We start from the raw sequence: 18,710 nt of genomic DNA, 5'->3' as shown, positions 1-18,710 counted from the left end.
CCAGTTTGCAGTCCCACCGGCAGTGTATGAGAGTTCCTTTTTCTCCACATCCTCTCCAACACTTGTTATTTCTTGTCTTTTTAATTATAGCCATTCTGACAGGCATGAGGTGATATCTCATTGCAGTTTTGATTTGTATTTCCCTAGTAATTAGTGATGTTGAACATCTTTTCATGTGCCTGTGGGCCATCTGTATATCTTCTTTGGAAAAATGTCTGTTCAGATCTTTTGCCCATTTTTTAATTGGGTTATTTGTTTCTTTGTTGTTGAGATGTATTAGTTCTTTATATATTTTGGACATTAACCCCTTATCAGATATATGATTTGCAAATATCTTCTCCCAGTTGGTGGGTCGTCTTTTCATTTTGTTCACGATTTCCTTTGCCTTGCAGAATTTTTTAGTCTGCTGTAGTCCCATTTGTTTATTTTTTTCTTTTGTTTCCCTTGCCTGGTGAGACATGGTATTCGAAAAGATGCTGCCAAGACTGATGTCAGAGAGCATATTGTCTATGTTTTCTTCTAGAAGTTTATGGTTTCACGTCTTACATTCAAGTCTTTAATCCATTTCGAGTTAATTTTTGTGTATGGTGTGAGATAATGGTCTGCTTTCATTCTTTTGCATGTGGCTGTCCAGTTTCCCCAGCCCCATTTATTAAAGAGACTTTCCTTTCTCCATTGTATGTTCTTGGCTCCCTTGTCAAAAAGTAGCCATCCATAAATGCATGGGTATATTTCTGGGTTCTTGATTCTGTTGCAGATATGTTTTGAAACCACCACAGAATATCACTTCCTTCATGACATGGGAAAGCTCTCAAAAAGTTCTCCAAGAGGGGGCAGAGAGATTCCTATTGAAAAGGAAAGCTTAATTAGAATATTAAGGAGCAAAAGAAAGTTCCCTTCTCACCCCTGTTAACGACTGCTGGGAAAGTGTCAGGAAAATCAAGATAGAAGGATTCTATTTTACCTGTGGACTCTTCCTAACCACCATATTAAATGAATCAATTTTGATAGTACCGCAGAACAAATTTAGTGATTAGAGTGAAGAGGAAGGGAGGCACTTGTTAAAATGCGGACTCCCAGGCCAGAGCCCAGAGCTTCTGGATGAGAGAAGGTGCTTGGAATCTGTATTGTAAACAAATACCCCCAAGGGCTTCTGATACAGGCAAGAGGTACCGTCCTTATACAGAATGGAATCTGCCTTGTTTTAGGTCACGCCCTGACCTGATGCTATTTGGCTTCCTGAAATTTTTATTAAGAATTTGAGGGCCGGCCCCGTGGCTTAGCGGTTAAGTGTGCGCACCCCCCTACTGGTGGCCCGGGTTCAATCCCGGGCGCGCACCGACGCACCACTTCTCTGGCCATGCTGAGGCCGCGTCCCACATACAGCAACTAGAAGGCTGTGCAACTATGACATACAACTATCTACTGGGGCTTTGGGGGAAAAAAATAAATAAATAAAAATTAAAAAAAAAAAAAAAGAGAGAGAATTTGAGCTACCCAAGCAATAATTTTGTCTTACAGGATCTCTAAGAAACAGAAATTCACTCAAACTAATATAAATAAAAATGATAACTTGATTGGACAGATACAGAGGTTTCTAACAGGAAACAGCGAAGCCTCATGAGAGATTGGAACCAGAAACTGGAAAGCAAGGCCTCTGCTCATTCTCTGACCTTCTTTTTCCCCCACATATCTGTTTCATTCCTCTTTGCCTGCGGGTGGTAGAAAACGACCACTCTAGGCGGATCTGTGTGTTTCTCTATTGAAGGGCCCAGGACTAACTACTTGGAATATCCCAATTCCAAATTCTTAGGAGAGAGAATCTGACTAGCTCAGCTTAGATCAGTTATCTACCTCTGATCCAATCATCTATGGCCAGATGGGTCCACTGACCAATCAGAGGGTTCTTCTAATAATGAGTTGGAAGAAATGAAAGACATGCTAGGGTTCATTTCCAAATTAAACTGCAGCCACTTTTGATAATGTGGTCGCTCTTATTTTTCCTGATCTTTGTTGAAACACATGTTCTAGAACAGGAGTCAGCAAACTGCTGATGCCTGGCCCCTCACATTTGTTTTTTGATGAGGAAGATTGGCCCTGAGCAAACATCTGTTGCCAATCTTCCTCTTTATGCTTGAGGAAGATTATCCCTGAGCTAACATCCGTGCCAATCTTCCTGTATTTTGTATATGGGAAGCTGCCACAGCATGGCCTGATGAGTGGTGCGTAGGTCCACACCCGGCATCAAAACCCACCAACCCTGGGCCTCCGAAGTGGGGTTAACCACTACGCCACTGGCTGGGCCCCATATATTTTTGTAAATAAAGTTTTATTGGAACGCAGCCATTCATTTGTGTACTGTCTGTGGCTGCTTTAGTGCTACAATGGTGCAGTTAAGTAGCTGATAACAGAGATTGTCCAGAAAAGCCTATAATGTTTACTGTTGGCCTTTACAGAAAATGTTTGCTGACTCCTGCTCTAGAGTTTGATTCAATTCTATATCTAAATTGTTACTAATGTTTTGTGTGTGTCAGTTCTGTTTCCCTTCAACCAATATAAGGGAATTGCCCAAACTTGGCTCATTTGTGTACCACTCGCATGATGTTAAAGGTGCTGTCTCGTACTGGCTTCTTCTTCCCTCTACCCATGTGGTTAGGACAGGGCAAGGCTATGAGAATCTTTACACAGCCCTGTTGATTGACTGAAAAACCTATCTCTACAAATGCAACAGTATTTCCTAAGATGTGAAGCCATGGCACTGATGATTTGTAAGATGATTTTAATTTAGTACTTGAGATTTTTTTAGGTAGTACATGGGTGTGATATTATGTAAAATTATATCACATCATGATATCCCATTATTCTCTCTTTATGTTTTCTTTTAGTCTTTCTAATTACTTAAAAAAGAAGGTCTCATTTGATGACAATATGCCCCTAATAGTTCTCTAACATTTGCTAATATCATTTTTGTTAAAGCAAGGAGAAGAGGCGGGGCCTGACTCAGAACCTTCAGTAGCCAGCAGTATTGAGCTAGAATTTCCTCGCACTGCTTTGCTCTTATTCATTTCTGTGCTTATCTTCCATTTATGGCTGGTGATACTGGTTTGCCGTTAATAGTGGTAATATAAAGTTTCCATTTCAGATAAATTTAGTTAAGTAAAAAAGTGACTAGATTTTAAAAATACTAAGCAAATACCAGTTTAGATGGTAAGAAAAGATGTGAAAAAGGCACTTGAAGGATTGATTGAAGTTTGGAAAAGCCTGCGTTAAAAAGTGACATAGACACAATGCCGTCCTGGTGCCCAGAGGACGGAGTGACCCATTTGGTCCAGGTGGATCATTGAGGGTTATCATCTGAGCTGTGTGGAAGGACATTGCAGGCAGTGGGAGCAGAATATTGAAAGGAAAAGAAAGAAGACGTGGTTATGGGATTGTGTGTCTTGCAGGGACCACTGAAGACTTGCAGCATTGGAGTAGCATGGTGAGATCTGCATTGTTAGAGCAATTGTTAGCTCAAGCAGCTTAATCTCTCTGAGCCTCAGTTTGCTTCTCTGTAGAATGGGGATAATTGAAGCAGATGCAGGATGTCCACCCCTGCCCCTGGTGCGTGGGGAATTCCCAGCCAGCTGTCCTGCTTCTCCTCCAGCAGGGGGCTGAGATGTGCTCTCATGGCTGCATCGGCACTCAGGGTGCCCAGGGCCCCGCCCCTGCGTTCTTGGGCAGTGGGGGTGGAGGTGGGGATGTTTATAAGTATTCAGGATTGTGAGGTGGTGCCTGGACCAGTCTGGTGGGTCAGGGGGGCTGTCCACACGCGAACAAAGCTCCGTGCTGAGCCCCTCCTGCTGTACTCTGGGATCCTCTCAGCTGAAGGCTCTTCCTCCTCCCACCTCCAGTCCCTCTACCCATTCTTCTTCTGGCCAAGTCACCTCCCTGGCCCCCCCTGCACTTGCCCCAGCCTTCTCTGGAATCTGGGAGCAGAACTCCCCTCTCTCCGCCGGACTCTGTACATCTCAGGACAGTGGCTTCCTGGAACCATTGTTTCTGCCTTGCTGAGGGCTGGGGAAGGGAAAACAGCTCTTGGGTACCTGTGAGAGATGGGGGGAGATGGGAAATAAACTGAGACACACATGCCAGCACTTTGAGCCCTGCCCTGCCACATGTCCTGGTGGGTCTGCTGTGAGGATTGAGTCAATGCCGGCAGGTAAGACCTGCTCAGCTTGGCAGCTCACATTTCTGTGGTGGGGCTGGAGGAGAAAGAGGTTGAGAACGTCCTGTTGCTGTGAAAGTGTGTGCCAGGCAGCTTTCTTCCTAAGTGCTCTAAATTCCTGGGTCAGCATCACCCAGGGCCACCCCTGGCTGTGATGAGAGAGAAGATGGTGAGGGCAGGAGACGGAGCCTCTGTGTGAGCCGGTGAGCTCGGCCTGGAAGCTTCCGTGCGTGAGTCCAGTCAGACCTCTTACCTTTAGGATAAGAGCTGAGCGGAGTGTGCTGAGCTGCCCTCCTGCCTGGAGCTCCCTCTGTGCATCACTTCCTCTGGCCCCAGGTCTCTGATGCGTTCTCTGGTCCTCCAGCTGGGTCGGGTGTGAGCATTTTATTTCCTCCACCACCTAAACTCCTGGAGGGTTCTTCTGGAGCAAGTGAAGCATTTAAAGGCAGAGACTTTGGGGTCAGGTAAACCTGAGTACAAATCTTGCCTCTGTCCCTAACTGAATTTGTGGTGTGACAGGTTACTTACCATCCCTGAGCCTCTGTTCTCTATAAAATAGGGTTCTGAATGGTACCTACCTCCTAGGTCTTAAGCAAAATAAATGAGAAATAATAAATGAAAACCACTCATTGTCTGGCACATTGCTATGTGCTTAAAAATATTGTGGTGATTGATATTATTGTGTGCAAAATATCTGATATAGTGCATGCAATAAATACTTCAATCTGATTGCTACTTCCTCCAGGAAGCCTTCCCAGAAGCCCCCAGACCAGGCTGGGTCTTATACAATGTGGTCCTACCCTGTGCTTCCTAAGCGGCTTCTTGAGAATGGTACCTGCTGGTCACTGTTGCCTCTGGCATAGTCAGAACCAGTGAAAATAATGATGTATCATGAGCCACAGCGATTAACATGTCCTGATGGTGACCACAGCTGCGTGGAAAGAAGCCCCGGCACAACAGGAGAGGATGTTAAAATATTACATTAATCATCCCTGTAATTAATGTCCGAAGTCTGCCTTCCTCTCTGGAGTGCAGGGTCAGAGAATGTGCCTGCTTGTTTTTTGCTGTGTCCCCAGTGCCTAGCAGGCTCTTAATGAATATTAAATCATTGAATGAATAGGGAACAAGAGCCCCAAATTCAGTTTTATCAGGAATTCACTCATTCCCTCATTCAGCACATCTTTATTAAACATCTACTATGTGCCGGGCACCATTATGGCTCTTGGGTTATACCTGTGAACAAAACAGGCAAAGATGCTTGCCCTCTGGGGTTTATGTTCTAACCATGTTGGCTGGGCATTGGTACATATCCCAAAGGGGTCAATACTGGATCATTGCTCTTGGAACCATCCTCTGTTGACTGGGTTCAGCCATTCCAAGTGTGAAGTCTGTGGAAAACTTTATCTGTTGTTGCACTGTCAACAGAGGGATCTGGACAAAGCTTGGGGTGGATTTGAATGAGCCTCAGCCACCCGTGGCTTTCCCCCGGGCCCCTTCCAACTACCCTGACACGCTTGCTCACTTTCCAGGTCATGCTTTCAGAGCGAAAAGGCACAGATGAGCTCTACGCCGTGAAGATCCTCAAGAAGGATGTCGTGATCCAAGATGACGACGTGGAATGCACGATGGTGGAGAAGCGCGTGTTGGCCCTGCCCGGGAAGCCGCCCTTCCTGACCCAGCTGCACTCCTGCTTCCAGACCATGGTGACTGGCCCGGGGGCCCTGGCCACTCCGCCTCCAGGGTTCACCAGGATTTGGCCAAAGCTGTCCCAGCAGCACCCACCCCCAAGGAACCCCTGGGCCTCACCCATTCTAGGACAGGAAGATCTGGGGCCCAGGGAAGGCTGCTGAGAATTTCTGAGGTTGCTGTTGAGACGTGCTCTCCCCTGAGGCAGATGCTGTTTCAACAAAGATAAAGGAACTCAGGCAATTGGTTTTATAACCAACAGAGCAGGGCTTTTCCCTGACAGCAAAAGGTGACTTGGGGACAGGAACTCAGGATTTCTGGTCTCACAGTGTGAGATGTAATAGCAGAACTTCCAGATGGGAATGGGTGAAAGGTCCCTACGCTGTGACTTTAGACGGTTACAGTCAGCCCTCCAGACCCTTCAGATACTTGCACGAGTACATTCTGCAAGTTGTGTGGACCTTCTTGGACCTTCTTGGAGGAGGGGTTGCCTGAGAACGCAGCCCTCAGAGTGTCCTAGGCAGGGTCTGTGAGCTCAGAGCTGTGGCTCCTGAGAAGAGAAGGGGGCATTTGTCCCCTGTCACTATTGACTGTGATTTCAACCCTATTTGCAAGAGCAAGAGACATCCCTTTAAGTAACCTCTTACCTTTTCCCTGTTCTAGTTAGACCTTGGCCCTCACCCCTAAGGACGGGGGAGGCCAGAGCCCAAATGCGAAGAGAGACAAAGTTAAGTCTTGCCTTCTAAGGGCCAGTGGCCCAGTGACTCAAAGATGCTTGAAGGGATTTTTCAAGATTATTTTGACTCTCTCCAGCTCTTACCCTACATGCTAATTTTAGAGCACAACCTCTTTGTGAGATGGGATGCTGTTGTATGTTGCACATGATTTAAAGATCGGGACTTCCTCTGTTCTGTGCTCTGCTAAGTTAGGTTAAACATTCCCGGCCTAGAAAGACCCATAATTGGATTTCGGGTGGTTTTCTCAGTGCAGACCACATGCCAGGCGAAGAACTGCCCTGTGTGAAAGAGGGAGAGCCAGAACTCATTCCTTTCCTGTTCAAAGTAGTCTCTTGATACATTTTTGGGGTCAGAAAGATGTGGGTTCAGATCCTGGCTCTGTCACTTACTGGCTGAGTGGCCATGGAAAAATGATAAAACCTCTCTGGGCCTCAGTTTCCTCATCTGTAGGGTGGATGAGATAGTAGAAGCTACATCCAAGGTTGTTGTGAGGAGGCAATGAGATTACACCTGAGGGCACTTAACACAGTGCTGGGTACCTGGTAAGCACTCAATAGATGTTGGTTATTCGCTTCCCAAACATTTAGCCTTGGCCTTGACTAAGTGCTGAGGTATAGAGCTGAGTCAGCTAGGTCCTGTTTTTGAGAAGTTCATGGCCTTAGAGCAGAAGAAACAGATGTGGGGTTAGTTACAAAACAACGCAGTAGGGGATATGATGGCAGAACTCGGAGAGGCGGATGAGTCCACGGATTTTTGCCTGATTGCCACAACGGCATCTGGGTTTGAGTGATGAGACGATTTTTGCAGGGGCCAGATTCCCCAAATCCTAGACAGTCTCCCTACCACAGGCCGTCAAGGGAGGGAACATTTCAGGCAAATATGTACAGGATTCCCTGAGGGGGCTTTGGCCCACCAGCCTCTTTGGGGTCTGCTGGGCAACACGGGGCTGCAAGAACATCCTTTGCTCCACCGCAGGCAAGACTAAGAGCTGGAATCGTGTTTGCCAAAGTACAGAGCATGCACCACTGTGCAAAATGGTCCCGGGTAGTATGGAGGGTGGTTCTGGGTGGTGCGTGGATTTTAAATTACATCCCCCTTGTCAGTTCACTTCAGGTTCTCTTGAGTATCTCAAGGAGAATGTTTCCATTTGGTGCTGGGATTCCCATAACATCTTTCCAACGCTTGGTTTTTGTTTTTTTTTTTAATAATTTTATTTATTTATTTTTCTTCCCCCAAAGCCCCAGCAGATAGTTGTATGTCATAGTTGCACGTCCTTCTAGTTGCTGTATGTGGGATGCGACCTCAGCATGGCCAGAGAAGTGGTGCGTCGGTGCGCGCCCGGGATCCGAACCCGGGCTGCCAGCAGCAGAGCGCGCACACTTAACCGCTAAGCCACCAGGCAGGCCCCCAACGCTTGTTTTTTTAAACAAAGAGAAGGTACCAGGCTTCAGGTTTTAAGCTTTGGGAAACAGCAGTTTCTAGGTCATTGTTTGGCTTTCATTTTATATATTTTTTTTACAGATTTCTTCAATTTATGACGGTAATATAAAGTTTTTTAATTTTGAGATATTATAAAACTAATATAGAAAACCATGTGAAATAGATGTTTTAGTAATGAGTTATCATAAGGGGAAGTTCTTTGTACCACCAGCCAGGTCGAAAAAGAGAACTTTGGCCACCTCTCTGGAAGCTTTTCTGCCTTCTAATCCCAATCTCCCCCCAAATGGTAGCTTGACTTCCTTGCCTGTCTTTATAGTTTTATCATCCCTTGATACGATAGTTTCCCAAAAATCTTTCCCATTTTTAGAAATTTGATGCGTCTTTTAATATAGTGATTTCCTCCTCCATCTCTTCCATCCATCACTTTTATCTGCTGGAGACCCTGGGCTGTTTGACCCGTGCGTTTTCAGTCTGGATCTTGCTGATCACACAGTGGTGGGATACCTCCACGCATTTCCTCTTTCCTCTGTGTTTCCTGCAAATTGGTAGCTGACCCAGAGGCTTGGTCAGACTCAGGTTCCATCCCTTTGGCAAGGCCACAGGAGGTGGTGTATTCTTTCATCCGAAGGCATGTAATGTCTCATTGTCTCTTTTTTTGTGATGTTGGCAAGCACTGATCTCAGTGTGTGGGTCCATTAATTCATTAAGGATTGTAGGATTGTGATATCCTAATCCTATCATTTCTTTTTCATTTATTAGTTGGAATGCTTTTATAAAGAGAGGCTGCCTTATCTATGACCTGGTTCCCTGGTGGTACAGGTCATATAGGGAAGGCGGGATAAATGCATGCTTCTTTCCTGTTATCAAACAGCTTTCATGAATTGGTTAGTTATTATGCTCCCAAGGCGACTAAAGTTCACTTTTAAAATAAAATTTTTGAGTAAAAGAAGAGAGTCATGTAAAGAAAAATATTAAGTGCGCAATAATTCACATCAGATGGGGACTTGGCAAAGATTGGGAAGGGTGTACATCTTACTAGTCCAGATCTCTAGTTTACCTTGGGAAGTTAAGGCCTAGAGGTATTCCAGTGGTGGCAGAGACAGGACTAGATTAGACTCTTAAACCTCTAGACTCCCTTGTGCCCACATCGTCTCTTTTTTCCATTGGCGGTCCCCAAATTGACTCCCCTGTCATCACCAGGTGAGGGACGGTCTCAGTCTGGTAAATAGACTAAAGGAGATCTTGTTCTCAAGGAGGAGGCTGGGCTCCCTCACAGCAGCAGTTTTCAATTTCAGTTGGATGTGTTGAGATTGGAGGAAATTAGTCATTTGTGGCTAATATTCATTAAAGTACAATATCTTCGTTTGTAATTTACTGTTTTAAAAATGATAGAGTAAATTTGAGATGATTCATTTAACATTGAGCCGCCTCACTAACCTGTATTTCAGTATGCTTTCGGGAATTAGAGAGCAGGGCTGGGTTGGCATGGAAATTGGGTAGCACCCTGGGTCCCCTCAAGGAGTTGTCACAAGCCAGAGAAGAGATTAAGAGCCGAGAGAGTCTAGAAGATGAGGGTTCCATGTATTCGGGTCTTGCAAGGGGATGAAGTCCCTGCATTGGAGACCGACGCACTCTCCCCATCCAGCAAGGCCAGGGGCGGAGCAGATTGCTTTCTCATTGGTGAGGAGCAGGTGAAATAGTTGTCCTGTCTCGAGGGGCTGTGTGGTTTGGGGGAAGCAGGTAACTTTAAACCTTAGAGTTGTGCTTGACTTGAGGAGATGTACTCACTGTGAGCGAGAGGCCCTTGGGGGCTGAGCACGGCCAGCTGAGGGAAAAGCAGATACCCCTCCCTTCTCACATTCTCCCAGCGGCAGATGCTCATTGAGTGAAAGACCCCATGTCAATTACTTTTTTTAACTTACTTTTTTTTGGCTAACCACATATATTTCAATTTTACATAAATTTATTTCAAAGACATAATAATGTGTACTTACCTCAGGCACAGGACTAACACTCTTAAGCTGCATGACAACCTTTGGATGGGTCCTGTCATCACCCATTTTACAGATGAGGGGACTGAGACCACACAGCTAGTACATTTCAGGGCCAGGATTTTAACCCAAGCAGCCTGGCTCTAAGGGGTTTTACACTAAACTGCTACACTGTGAGGTATTTGAGTGTGCTGAGTGTGGATCTCCCGATTTCCACTGTACCTGACACCCCTGGGGCAGAAGGCCAACAGCCAGCCTGTCTCCAGGCTCCAGCAGGGGCGGAGCCCTAACCAAGCCTTGCTCAGCTCTCACCTGCTCAGTAAAAGCACATGGTGATGAGCTTTCTCGTCTCTGGAGTGGAACTGACTTTTCATCCGAGCATCTACCATTGTATGGGCCTTCAAAGCCTTTATTTCACTCTAGCCTCACAAAAAATCTTGCGATGGAAGGGACTATCTATCATCCCACTTTGCTGGTGAAAAGGTTGAGGATCTCAGATGCAGAGTAGCTCTCTGTAGACACAGCATGGGGTCATGGGCCTACTGAACTCAGAGCCCAAGCTCTTGCTAGTACATTAGGTTGAGTTGCCACCAAAATGGTCTTGACAGCGATGACAAAAACAACAAAAAGCAGTGGCCAGCCCGGTGGCGTAGTGGTTAAGTTCGTGTGCTCCGCTTTACTGGCCTGAGGTTCGTGCGTTCAGATCCCGGGTGTGGACCTACACACTGCTTATCAAGCCATGCTGTGGTGGCATCCCACGTATAAAGTAGAAGAAGATGGGCACAGATGTTAGCCCAGGGCCAATCTTCCTCAGCAAAAAGAGGAGGATTGGCCACAGATGATAGCTCAGGGCTAAGCTTCCTCACCAAGAAACAAAACAAAACAACAACAACAGAAAGCAGCCGCCAACATTATTGAGCACTTCAGCGTGTGTCAGGCATCTGCTATGCACTCTGCAGGTGCTCTCCCGACACCTCTACTGGGTGGGCACTGTACTATCCCCAGTTTATAGATAAGGACGCTGGTATTCAGAGAAGTTAAGTAAATTGTGCAGTACCACACAGTTGGTAAGTGGTGGCGCTGGGATTTATTCTGTAAGACTCCAGAACCCCAAACTCCGAAGCCTTGCTATCCTGCCTCTGCTTTCACTCCGGATTCTTTTTCTAGTTTATAAATTATTTTCACTTTCATGATTACGTCTAATTTTCACAAGAACACTGTGAGCAAGTATTACTGCCCACATTTCCGCACAAAGGAAATCGACCCTCAGAAAGATGAAAGGGCTCTGGTTACACAGTTGGTAAGTGGCAGGTTTCCTATTGCCCCTTCAGGTGTTCTTTCTACTAAGAAAAAGTCACCTACTTATCCCACAAGGATATTGCAACAATTAGAAAGATTTTCTAGTGGGAATGATTTTAAAATTTAGGGACCACTGCATATATATGAGGCAAACCATTGTTAGTGTGGCTCAGGTGAGCAGGACAGTGACACCCCTTTTTGGGGAAGGCCCATGAAGGTGGTTATCTGGCTCACGTTCACCTTCTAGAATTGCATATCCCCGACCCCCAGATAGGTGCTCCAGAGGAGGAGGCAGCCTAGGTTGCAATGGGCAGTATCCCTAAAAGTCGGATCATTATTGCCAGTCTACAGAGGGTACTCGTGCGCATTAATTCTGTCAACAAATATTTATTTGTTGAAATAAATGTGTCAGGACTGAGCTGCATCACTGTGAGGGGTGCATCAGTGAACAAGAGATAAAGTCCCTTTGGAATTTACATTCTAATGGGGGAGACAGGTAACAAACAAGAATAATAAAAAATAAAGGGGAGAGATGTGGGTGGATTGGGGACAGAGAAATGCTGTTTTTGATAGGATGATCAGGGAAGGTCTTTCTGATAAGGATGACATTTGAGCAGAGACCAGAACAAGTGAAGGAGCGAGGCATGTGGATATCTGGGGGCAAAGTGTTCTAGACAGCAGGAAGAGTGAGTGTAAATGCCCGAGGCAGGAACATGCTCGGTGTGTTTGAGGAGCAGTTAGGAGGCCAGTGTAGCCTGAGTAGATTGTCATTTTGTATTTTGTGACCCAGAATTCCTTTATGAATCAGCTACCTTTAAAAAATGACAAACCTAATATAACATGCTGCAAATTTGATATGTTTTTCTTGCTAGAGACTTAGAATTTTGACAATATGAGATCTTTAATAGAATAAAAAACCCTAAGGTGGTCAAAATAGATAAAAGGAAAAAGACACCCACCCATATACAAAATAACTTTTGTCATTCTTAAAATGATGCAAATTTAACTTCTAAAAACTTATTCACAAAGCACAGTTACATCAGAAGTATTCTTAGACAGTTGGATTAAAAAAATCTTTGAAAAATATACATGGCACAATGTTAACAGAAAATGTAAGATATTAAATTCTATTTAAGAGATTATTCTAAGTGTGTTAAAACTAAATATGCATGTGGAAAAGAATCAGAAAGAGACACTGACAAATCAAAACATTGGTTTTGATTTAGGGAGGGGTCTGTGGTAATGGTCTTTTGTTTTGAATTTATATTATTTCAGAAGTGTCTATAATAAAACAGTTTAATTGCCACAGGACAGCAAAAGTTAATGCGCATGTAGATGCAAGAGGCATCAGAAGGGGGTTGAATTTTTAGAGAATTGCTCGTTAGATGAACTGGTCTTGGGAGAATGGAGTTAGGTGAATTGTTCTAGAAGCACAAAGAGATAAGCATGAGCTCCTCAGTCAAATAAATGTGGGTCTGTGATTATTGGCTGTGTGACCTCTAGGAAGTCACTTAACAGCTCTGAATATTGGTTTTATCATCTTTAAAGTGAGCATAATGAGTGAAGATTAAAAGAGATGCTGTACAAAGTGCAGAATAAATGATAAATGGAGGCTACTGGCATTATCAGAGCTGGGTTGGAGGGGCACCTTGCTGCATGAGCACAAAAGGATAACGTTTCTTCCGTCCTTTTGCAGTTTCTCCCGGGGACAATTGTCAGCCCGGCACATTCATGCAATTTCCCAATTGCCAGTGGGCACAGGCAGTTAAGTCTCCTTAGCAAAACATCTATTTTAAATGTTTTCTTTTCAATTGAACATATGCACTTCTTTTTTCTTTTTTAAATAGAATTAGATTGTATGAGTCATTGAAGGACAGAAGTTGCTTCCTCCCCAAATTTGCTGTCGTGGCCCAGCAAGAACTCAGTTGCAAGGCATACTGGGAAGGGTGTCAAGGCAGAATGCAGGAGGGGAGAGGGAAGGGGATGAGAAGGGTTCCATTTGCAGAGTTGGCCCCAGACGGCATGTCTGTTGAGCCCCGAGAGTGTCCAAGGGTCCTGGTAACTCCGGGTCAGCTCTGGGTTGGCAGCTATGTCCAAGGATATGGTTTCGATATAAGGGCATTTCTGTCGGAAGCTCTGGTGGTAGTCTCAGTCAGCAGTGGTTGGGTTGCGAGAAATAGAGCGCTCCCTCCTCCAAACCAGCTGATGTTAATTAAAAAAAAAAAAAAAAAGGATTTTATTGGAAGGAAAAAACCCAAAGGCAATGATGTGCCTTAGCCTCATGGGGAGCTAGAATCTGTAACTCCAAATCTTTCTACAAGAGATCTCTATTTCTTTCTCCTTGCTTTCTTTGTTTTCCCCTGCTCATGGTAACATGGCTTCTCTAGCCCCTTGCAGTTTGCCTTGCCACCAAATTCCCTGAGTTCCAATTAATACTCATAGGAAAGAGAATCTGATTGGTTCAGTGTAGGTGAGGTGTTTTATTCCTGGCCCAATCAGCTGGTGATTGGCTACTGCTAATTTAGTAGGAACCTTTAAGAAGGGGTTGTTTCTACAGGGCAGGAATAATTGGTGCTTGTGTCAGGTGTGAGACATCATCTTAAGTCCGAAGAAGCTAACTGGGTTGGAGCAGGACATAGCCTTGGCAAACACGGCATTCAGTGCCTCCAAGGAGAGGAAGCTGGGGAGAGCTTTACAGGTGTCAGGGCTTAGAGCAACTAAAGCCCTCTGAGGATCTTGAGTGCAGGAAAGGACCCAGGAATGCAACTCACGCATATAAAGCTGGAGTGGGTAGGAATAGACACAGCCTGGGTCTCTCTGCCTTCTTGATGGTGACCTTTGCATATTCAATAATCAAAGGTCCGTAGAATTCCAAGGAGGAAGAGAGATGGGCCTAGCCCTCGAGGACTGTGCTGTCTGTGTGGAAGGGCAAGGCTTAGAAAACTGAAAGAAAGTTAGAGGAGCATCAGTTACTTGATTCTGATGTGGTTCTAAGGCTATAGACTACAGAGGAAAGAGAGGCTGTGGTTGATGCGCGTCCTCGACCACACGCTCGCTTGAGCGAGGCTCTGTGAGTTTGCATGGATTTGACGGGCATCGTCTGATAATATATTTGCAACACCCCCATGAAGGACAAGCTATTAGCACCCCCTTTAGGAAGGCAGAGGAAGTTTAAGTATCTGATGCAAGGTCTCAGAGTGAGTAAGCAATATAAGTGGAACTTGAACCCACGGCTAGCTCTTGCCAAAGTGAAGGCTCTTAACTACAGCGTTGCACGGCTTCTCGAGAGAAACAGATGGATCTGAGCAATAAGGGGAACAGCTTACAGACAGGATTAATTCACTGATCAGCTTGGGAAATCATTCAAGATCATTAATTAGGTAAGTGCTTACTGCAGTTTGCCTTAGAGCCTGAGACGTGCTCTTGGAGTTGCCCACGTTGTTGTTTTGCTCTGTCCACGGTATCATATTGAAAGTGGCAGGTGTCCCTCTAGCAGTCACATGGGCATCATGTCACATCTCACTTCCACCTGTCTTGGAAGAAGAATGGTTACCTCTTTGAATTCTCTGCCCTATCCTGGACCCCCCAGGTGAATTCCTCACATCCCATCCAGTCGTTGTTTTAAATCAGACTACCCTCATACTCACACTCCAAATTTGAGAAATTCTATCCAACCATTTTACATGTTGCGGTGGCAGACAGACTTTTAATTTAATTTATTTATTTAATGATTAAATATGAGAGATAAAGGAGAAAGGAAATTTAAAATTAACTGAAGTTGCTTCATGCTTAGGGGATAAGGGCAGTGTGCCATGAAGAATAACAGCAATAACAATGACAATTTGGAAGAAACACTTTGAAACTTGAGCAGACTGGCTAGTTTGAAGAGAAGGATGGTGAGCTCGCCTCTCTGAGCTTTTAATTGGAGTTCACAGTGGAACACCCACATAGAAACGTCCTGCAACCAGCTGGAGCCAACTGGAGCTCAGGAGAAAGGGAGAGGATAGAAATATAAGTCAAGATTCATCAGCCCAGAGAGATGAGAACTGAAGTTTTGAGCCATGACATGTCCTCTTTGGAAAACTGAGCAAGTAGCAGAGAGCCAAGCTGGGCCTTGAGTTGATACGCAATACATAGTTTTTGATTTTCACGGCGTGGAGTCCAGCAGATAAGTAGCAGTCAAAAACCAGTGCATGTGACTCTAAGAAGATCTTTGGAGGCCTGGAAATAACTTTATAGGGAGAGTGGGTAACAAAGTCAAATTTCAGGGCACATGGAGGGGAATAATTATGTGCCAACAGGAGGCAGTTGGTGAAGGCTCAAGTCCTCAGAGCTCACCCTTGACGCCTCTCGTGCAATTTCTTTTATCACATTCTGTTTTAGATTATGGCTTGAGTTAGTTGTGTATTTGTTTTGACGATGATTCTGAATTCTCTGAAGGCCAGGTCCGTATCTTATTCATCATTTTTGACCCTTTGACACCTAATACATGACTTGCAAAAACAAACGCTCAATAAAAGTTCTAAAATTCACTTCTCAGCTCAAGATTGGCTCTAGATTGCCTCTGGCAGTGTTTTCCAAATTTCGATGTTCTTTACTTTGGAGCAGGCGATGAACTGGTGGGACATGGACAAATTACATTTGTTTTAAAAATAAGTCATTTAAGGGATTGGGGTACCAAAGCCAGACAGGATACAGCATAGAGTTGATAGACTCCAGGTATGCGTTTATCTTTTACAGACAATGAATTTCCATTTATATATGAAGTCTTAAAATTTTAAAATAACTGTGTTTAAGTTTAAAAAAAAGCAAGTTAATAAAGATATTTAAAAATAAGTAAATGTTAGTGGATGAGGCAGACCAACATGGTAACAATCTCAAAGCCAGAATATGACATACTTGAGGTTTGGGCTGCGGGCCTTAGGCAGTTTATCATAATCTGGTCCCACCTTACCTTGCCCCCTTCTGCTTTTGAACTCCATGCATTCTAGTCTCCCTCTCCAGCAATAATAACCATAAAATAAGGAGCTTCAAGTGCTAGTTATATTTTTCACAATATGCAATAAAACAGACACAAACTTATAAAGGTAAAAACATATGCATCCATAGCCCACCTAAAATTATCTCCCACCCCCTTTTAGGAAACATTGCTGTTTGGAAATTTATCTGGTCTCCCTCACTCATCTGGGGAATCCTTCACATCGGGCATCGTGGATTATTCACAGCAGCATCTCTGGCAGTAGAATGGTGCCTCGCATACAACGGGCATCATTAACTATTTGTTTGGAAAATGAAAAGACAGTGAGATGCCATAATGTTTAATAGCTGAAGCACTGATGTGCCAAACGCAGACTCAGTACACTTCAAAGATGATGGGTCTCAGGGTGTCCCCGCATATGCTTAGTGGTACAAACAGACCACAGAATGTGGCATTACCCACAATGGAGCTCTCCCCAATGTCGGGATTCTGACTAATGAGTTTGGGGGGCGAGTTGGGTTCTTCCAAGCAGAAAGCAAGCAAGTAAAATCTCTCCCTCACTCACTACTGTCTCTCTGTGGCCGATGCCATCTGCTAGTTTTAAAAATAATTTTTAAAAGCAAGTGTTTTGGTTCTTTTCAACGTGCAGCAAAGACAGATGCTATTTTTAGGCTTGTTTTCTATCAAAAAAAACCCAAAGAACCAGGGGCTGGATGTCGGCAGTTCTGGCTGAGTGTCTCCACTCTGCCACTAACTTGTATGTGACCTTTTTGCAAATCTCATGTGGCTTGGACGCTGAGAACAGAAGTGATAATTCTGCCTCCCTCTCTGCCTCTCACTAGAGATGTTGAGAGGGTGAAGTAGTATCGGTCTGAGAAAGTCAACATTTCAAAAAAAATTGACTAACCTGTACTCCTCCTCTGTGACCTGCCAGCTTCTGTCTTGATGTGTGGCTGGGTCTCTATGTCCCTTCTCTCCTGCCCTGGTCTGTACGCCCTCAGAGGGGAGGACACACCCACACATCAATACAATGTCTAGCTCATAATCTTATGCGGGAGGCAGCCTAATAAGAGACTGCAAGTGTAGACTGTGGGAAGGAACTGCCCGGGTTCAAATCCTGGCTCTGCAACTTAACAGCTGAGTGGCCTTCGGCAAGTTACTTACCCTTTCTGATCTTCAACTTTCACAACTTTAAAAGGGTGAGAATAGTAATACTGGTCACATTGGGTTGTTGAGAGAGATAAGTGAGACAAAATATATAAAGCGCTTGGCTCAGTCACATCATAAGTGCTCAGAAGATGACAGGTTTATTTCATTATTGCTGTGATTCTAATTATTAGACAATGCACGTTTGATAAATGCACATAGGGCTGTTATATATAAGATAAAGTTCTATGCACTATAAGGAAGAGTTTTTAACGGATGGATTAAACGTTTGTTATACGGCCAACATCACGTTAGACACTTTACATACGTCATCTTGGTTCTCTATAGGGCAGGTGAATAATGTCCACCTTACGGGTAAGATTTGAGAGGTTAAGTTAACTGTTGAATGTTGCACAGCTAGTAAGTAGTGGAATGAGACTTCAAATCTTACATTGATTTCAAAAGTGGAAACTTGACCCTCCACTTCGCTTCTCTACTACCCTGCTCCTGGTTGTATAGCCCCACACAAAAGCTCTGTGACTTTTGACAGCAAACCTCCTTTTACGTTGCGACCCAGCCCTCCCAACATATAAATGTAACCAAAACACACATGTCACAGAGTAACACCTAGTGGTACCTTGTGCAGGGCACTCTAATTTCCATTCCATCCTCTTTCTTTTATTCTTTAAGTTGATCATGTGGCATTGACCCAAGTGGAAGTCTCTAAGGAGAGGTGAAGTCATTCATTCATTTAGCGACACCCTTTCATGGAAGGAGAGAAGGCAAATCTCCTGTAGGTGCTGACCAAGGACCGTAACACACCTCTGTCTCATTGAATCCCAGCAACAAAACTGTGGTTCAGTTATTATCTCCATTTCACAGATGAGGAGTCCCACATGTTTAATAACTTCTCCAAATACACCCAGCTATCAGGAGGCAGAGGTAGGTTTCAAATAAAGTCTCTTTGGCACCATTCTCTGGGCACCTACTGTGTGCTAGTCATGCACACAGTAGGTGCATCCACAGCTGAGCAGGACAAGCCCCTGACTTCACATCTCCCTTGAAAGACATGTTGAAAAAAATTCCCTGAGTGGGGTATAGATTTCTTTGTTTGGCTCAAACTCTTTTACTTCTAGATAGGCCCTCCTAGCTACTATTTTTCAAACTTTAACAATTCATTTTTTTTCCCCATAGCCACTCTGTTAGTTATCTGTTGCTGAGTACCT

At 44.5% G+C, this 18,710-nt stretch overlaps 1 protein-coding gene across 3 annotated transcripts in view; it reads left to right on the top strand.

Annotated features, from left to right (window-relative positions):
• The window catches only part of PRKCB (protein kinase C beta), a 309,251-nt gene that overhangs the window by 246,367 nt on the left and 44,174 nt on the right, over positions 1-18,710 (top strand). For 2 of the 3 annotated variants that reach the window (XM_058569841.1, XM_058569840.1), the window contains exon 10: positions 5,737-5,910. The exons of the other annotated variant lie outside the window; for it this stretch is intronic. In XM_058569841.1, coding sequence (XP_058425824.1) covers positions 5,737-5,910 — 174 coding nt within the window. The remainder of the gene's footprint in view (positions 1-5,736; positions 5,911-18,710) is intronic. 3 annotated transcript variants of the gene reach the window in all.

This window comes from Diceros bicornis, chromosome 26 (genome assembly GCF_020826845.1).
Source record: "Diceros bicornis minor isolate mBicDic1 chromosome 26, mDicBic1.mat.cur, whole genome shotgun sequence".
Taxonomy (NCBI): domain Eukaryota; kingdom Metazoa; phylum Chordata; class Mammalia; order Perissodactyla; family Rhinocerotidae; genus Diceros; species Diceros bicornis.
The sequence above is the reverse complement of the archived record's forward strand: the minus strand, read 5'-3'. Positions and strand labels throughout refer to the sequence as shown.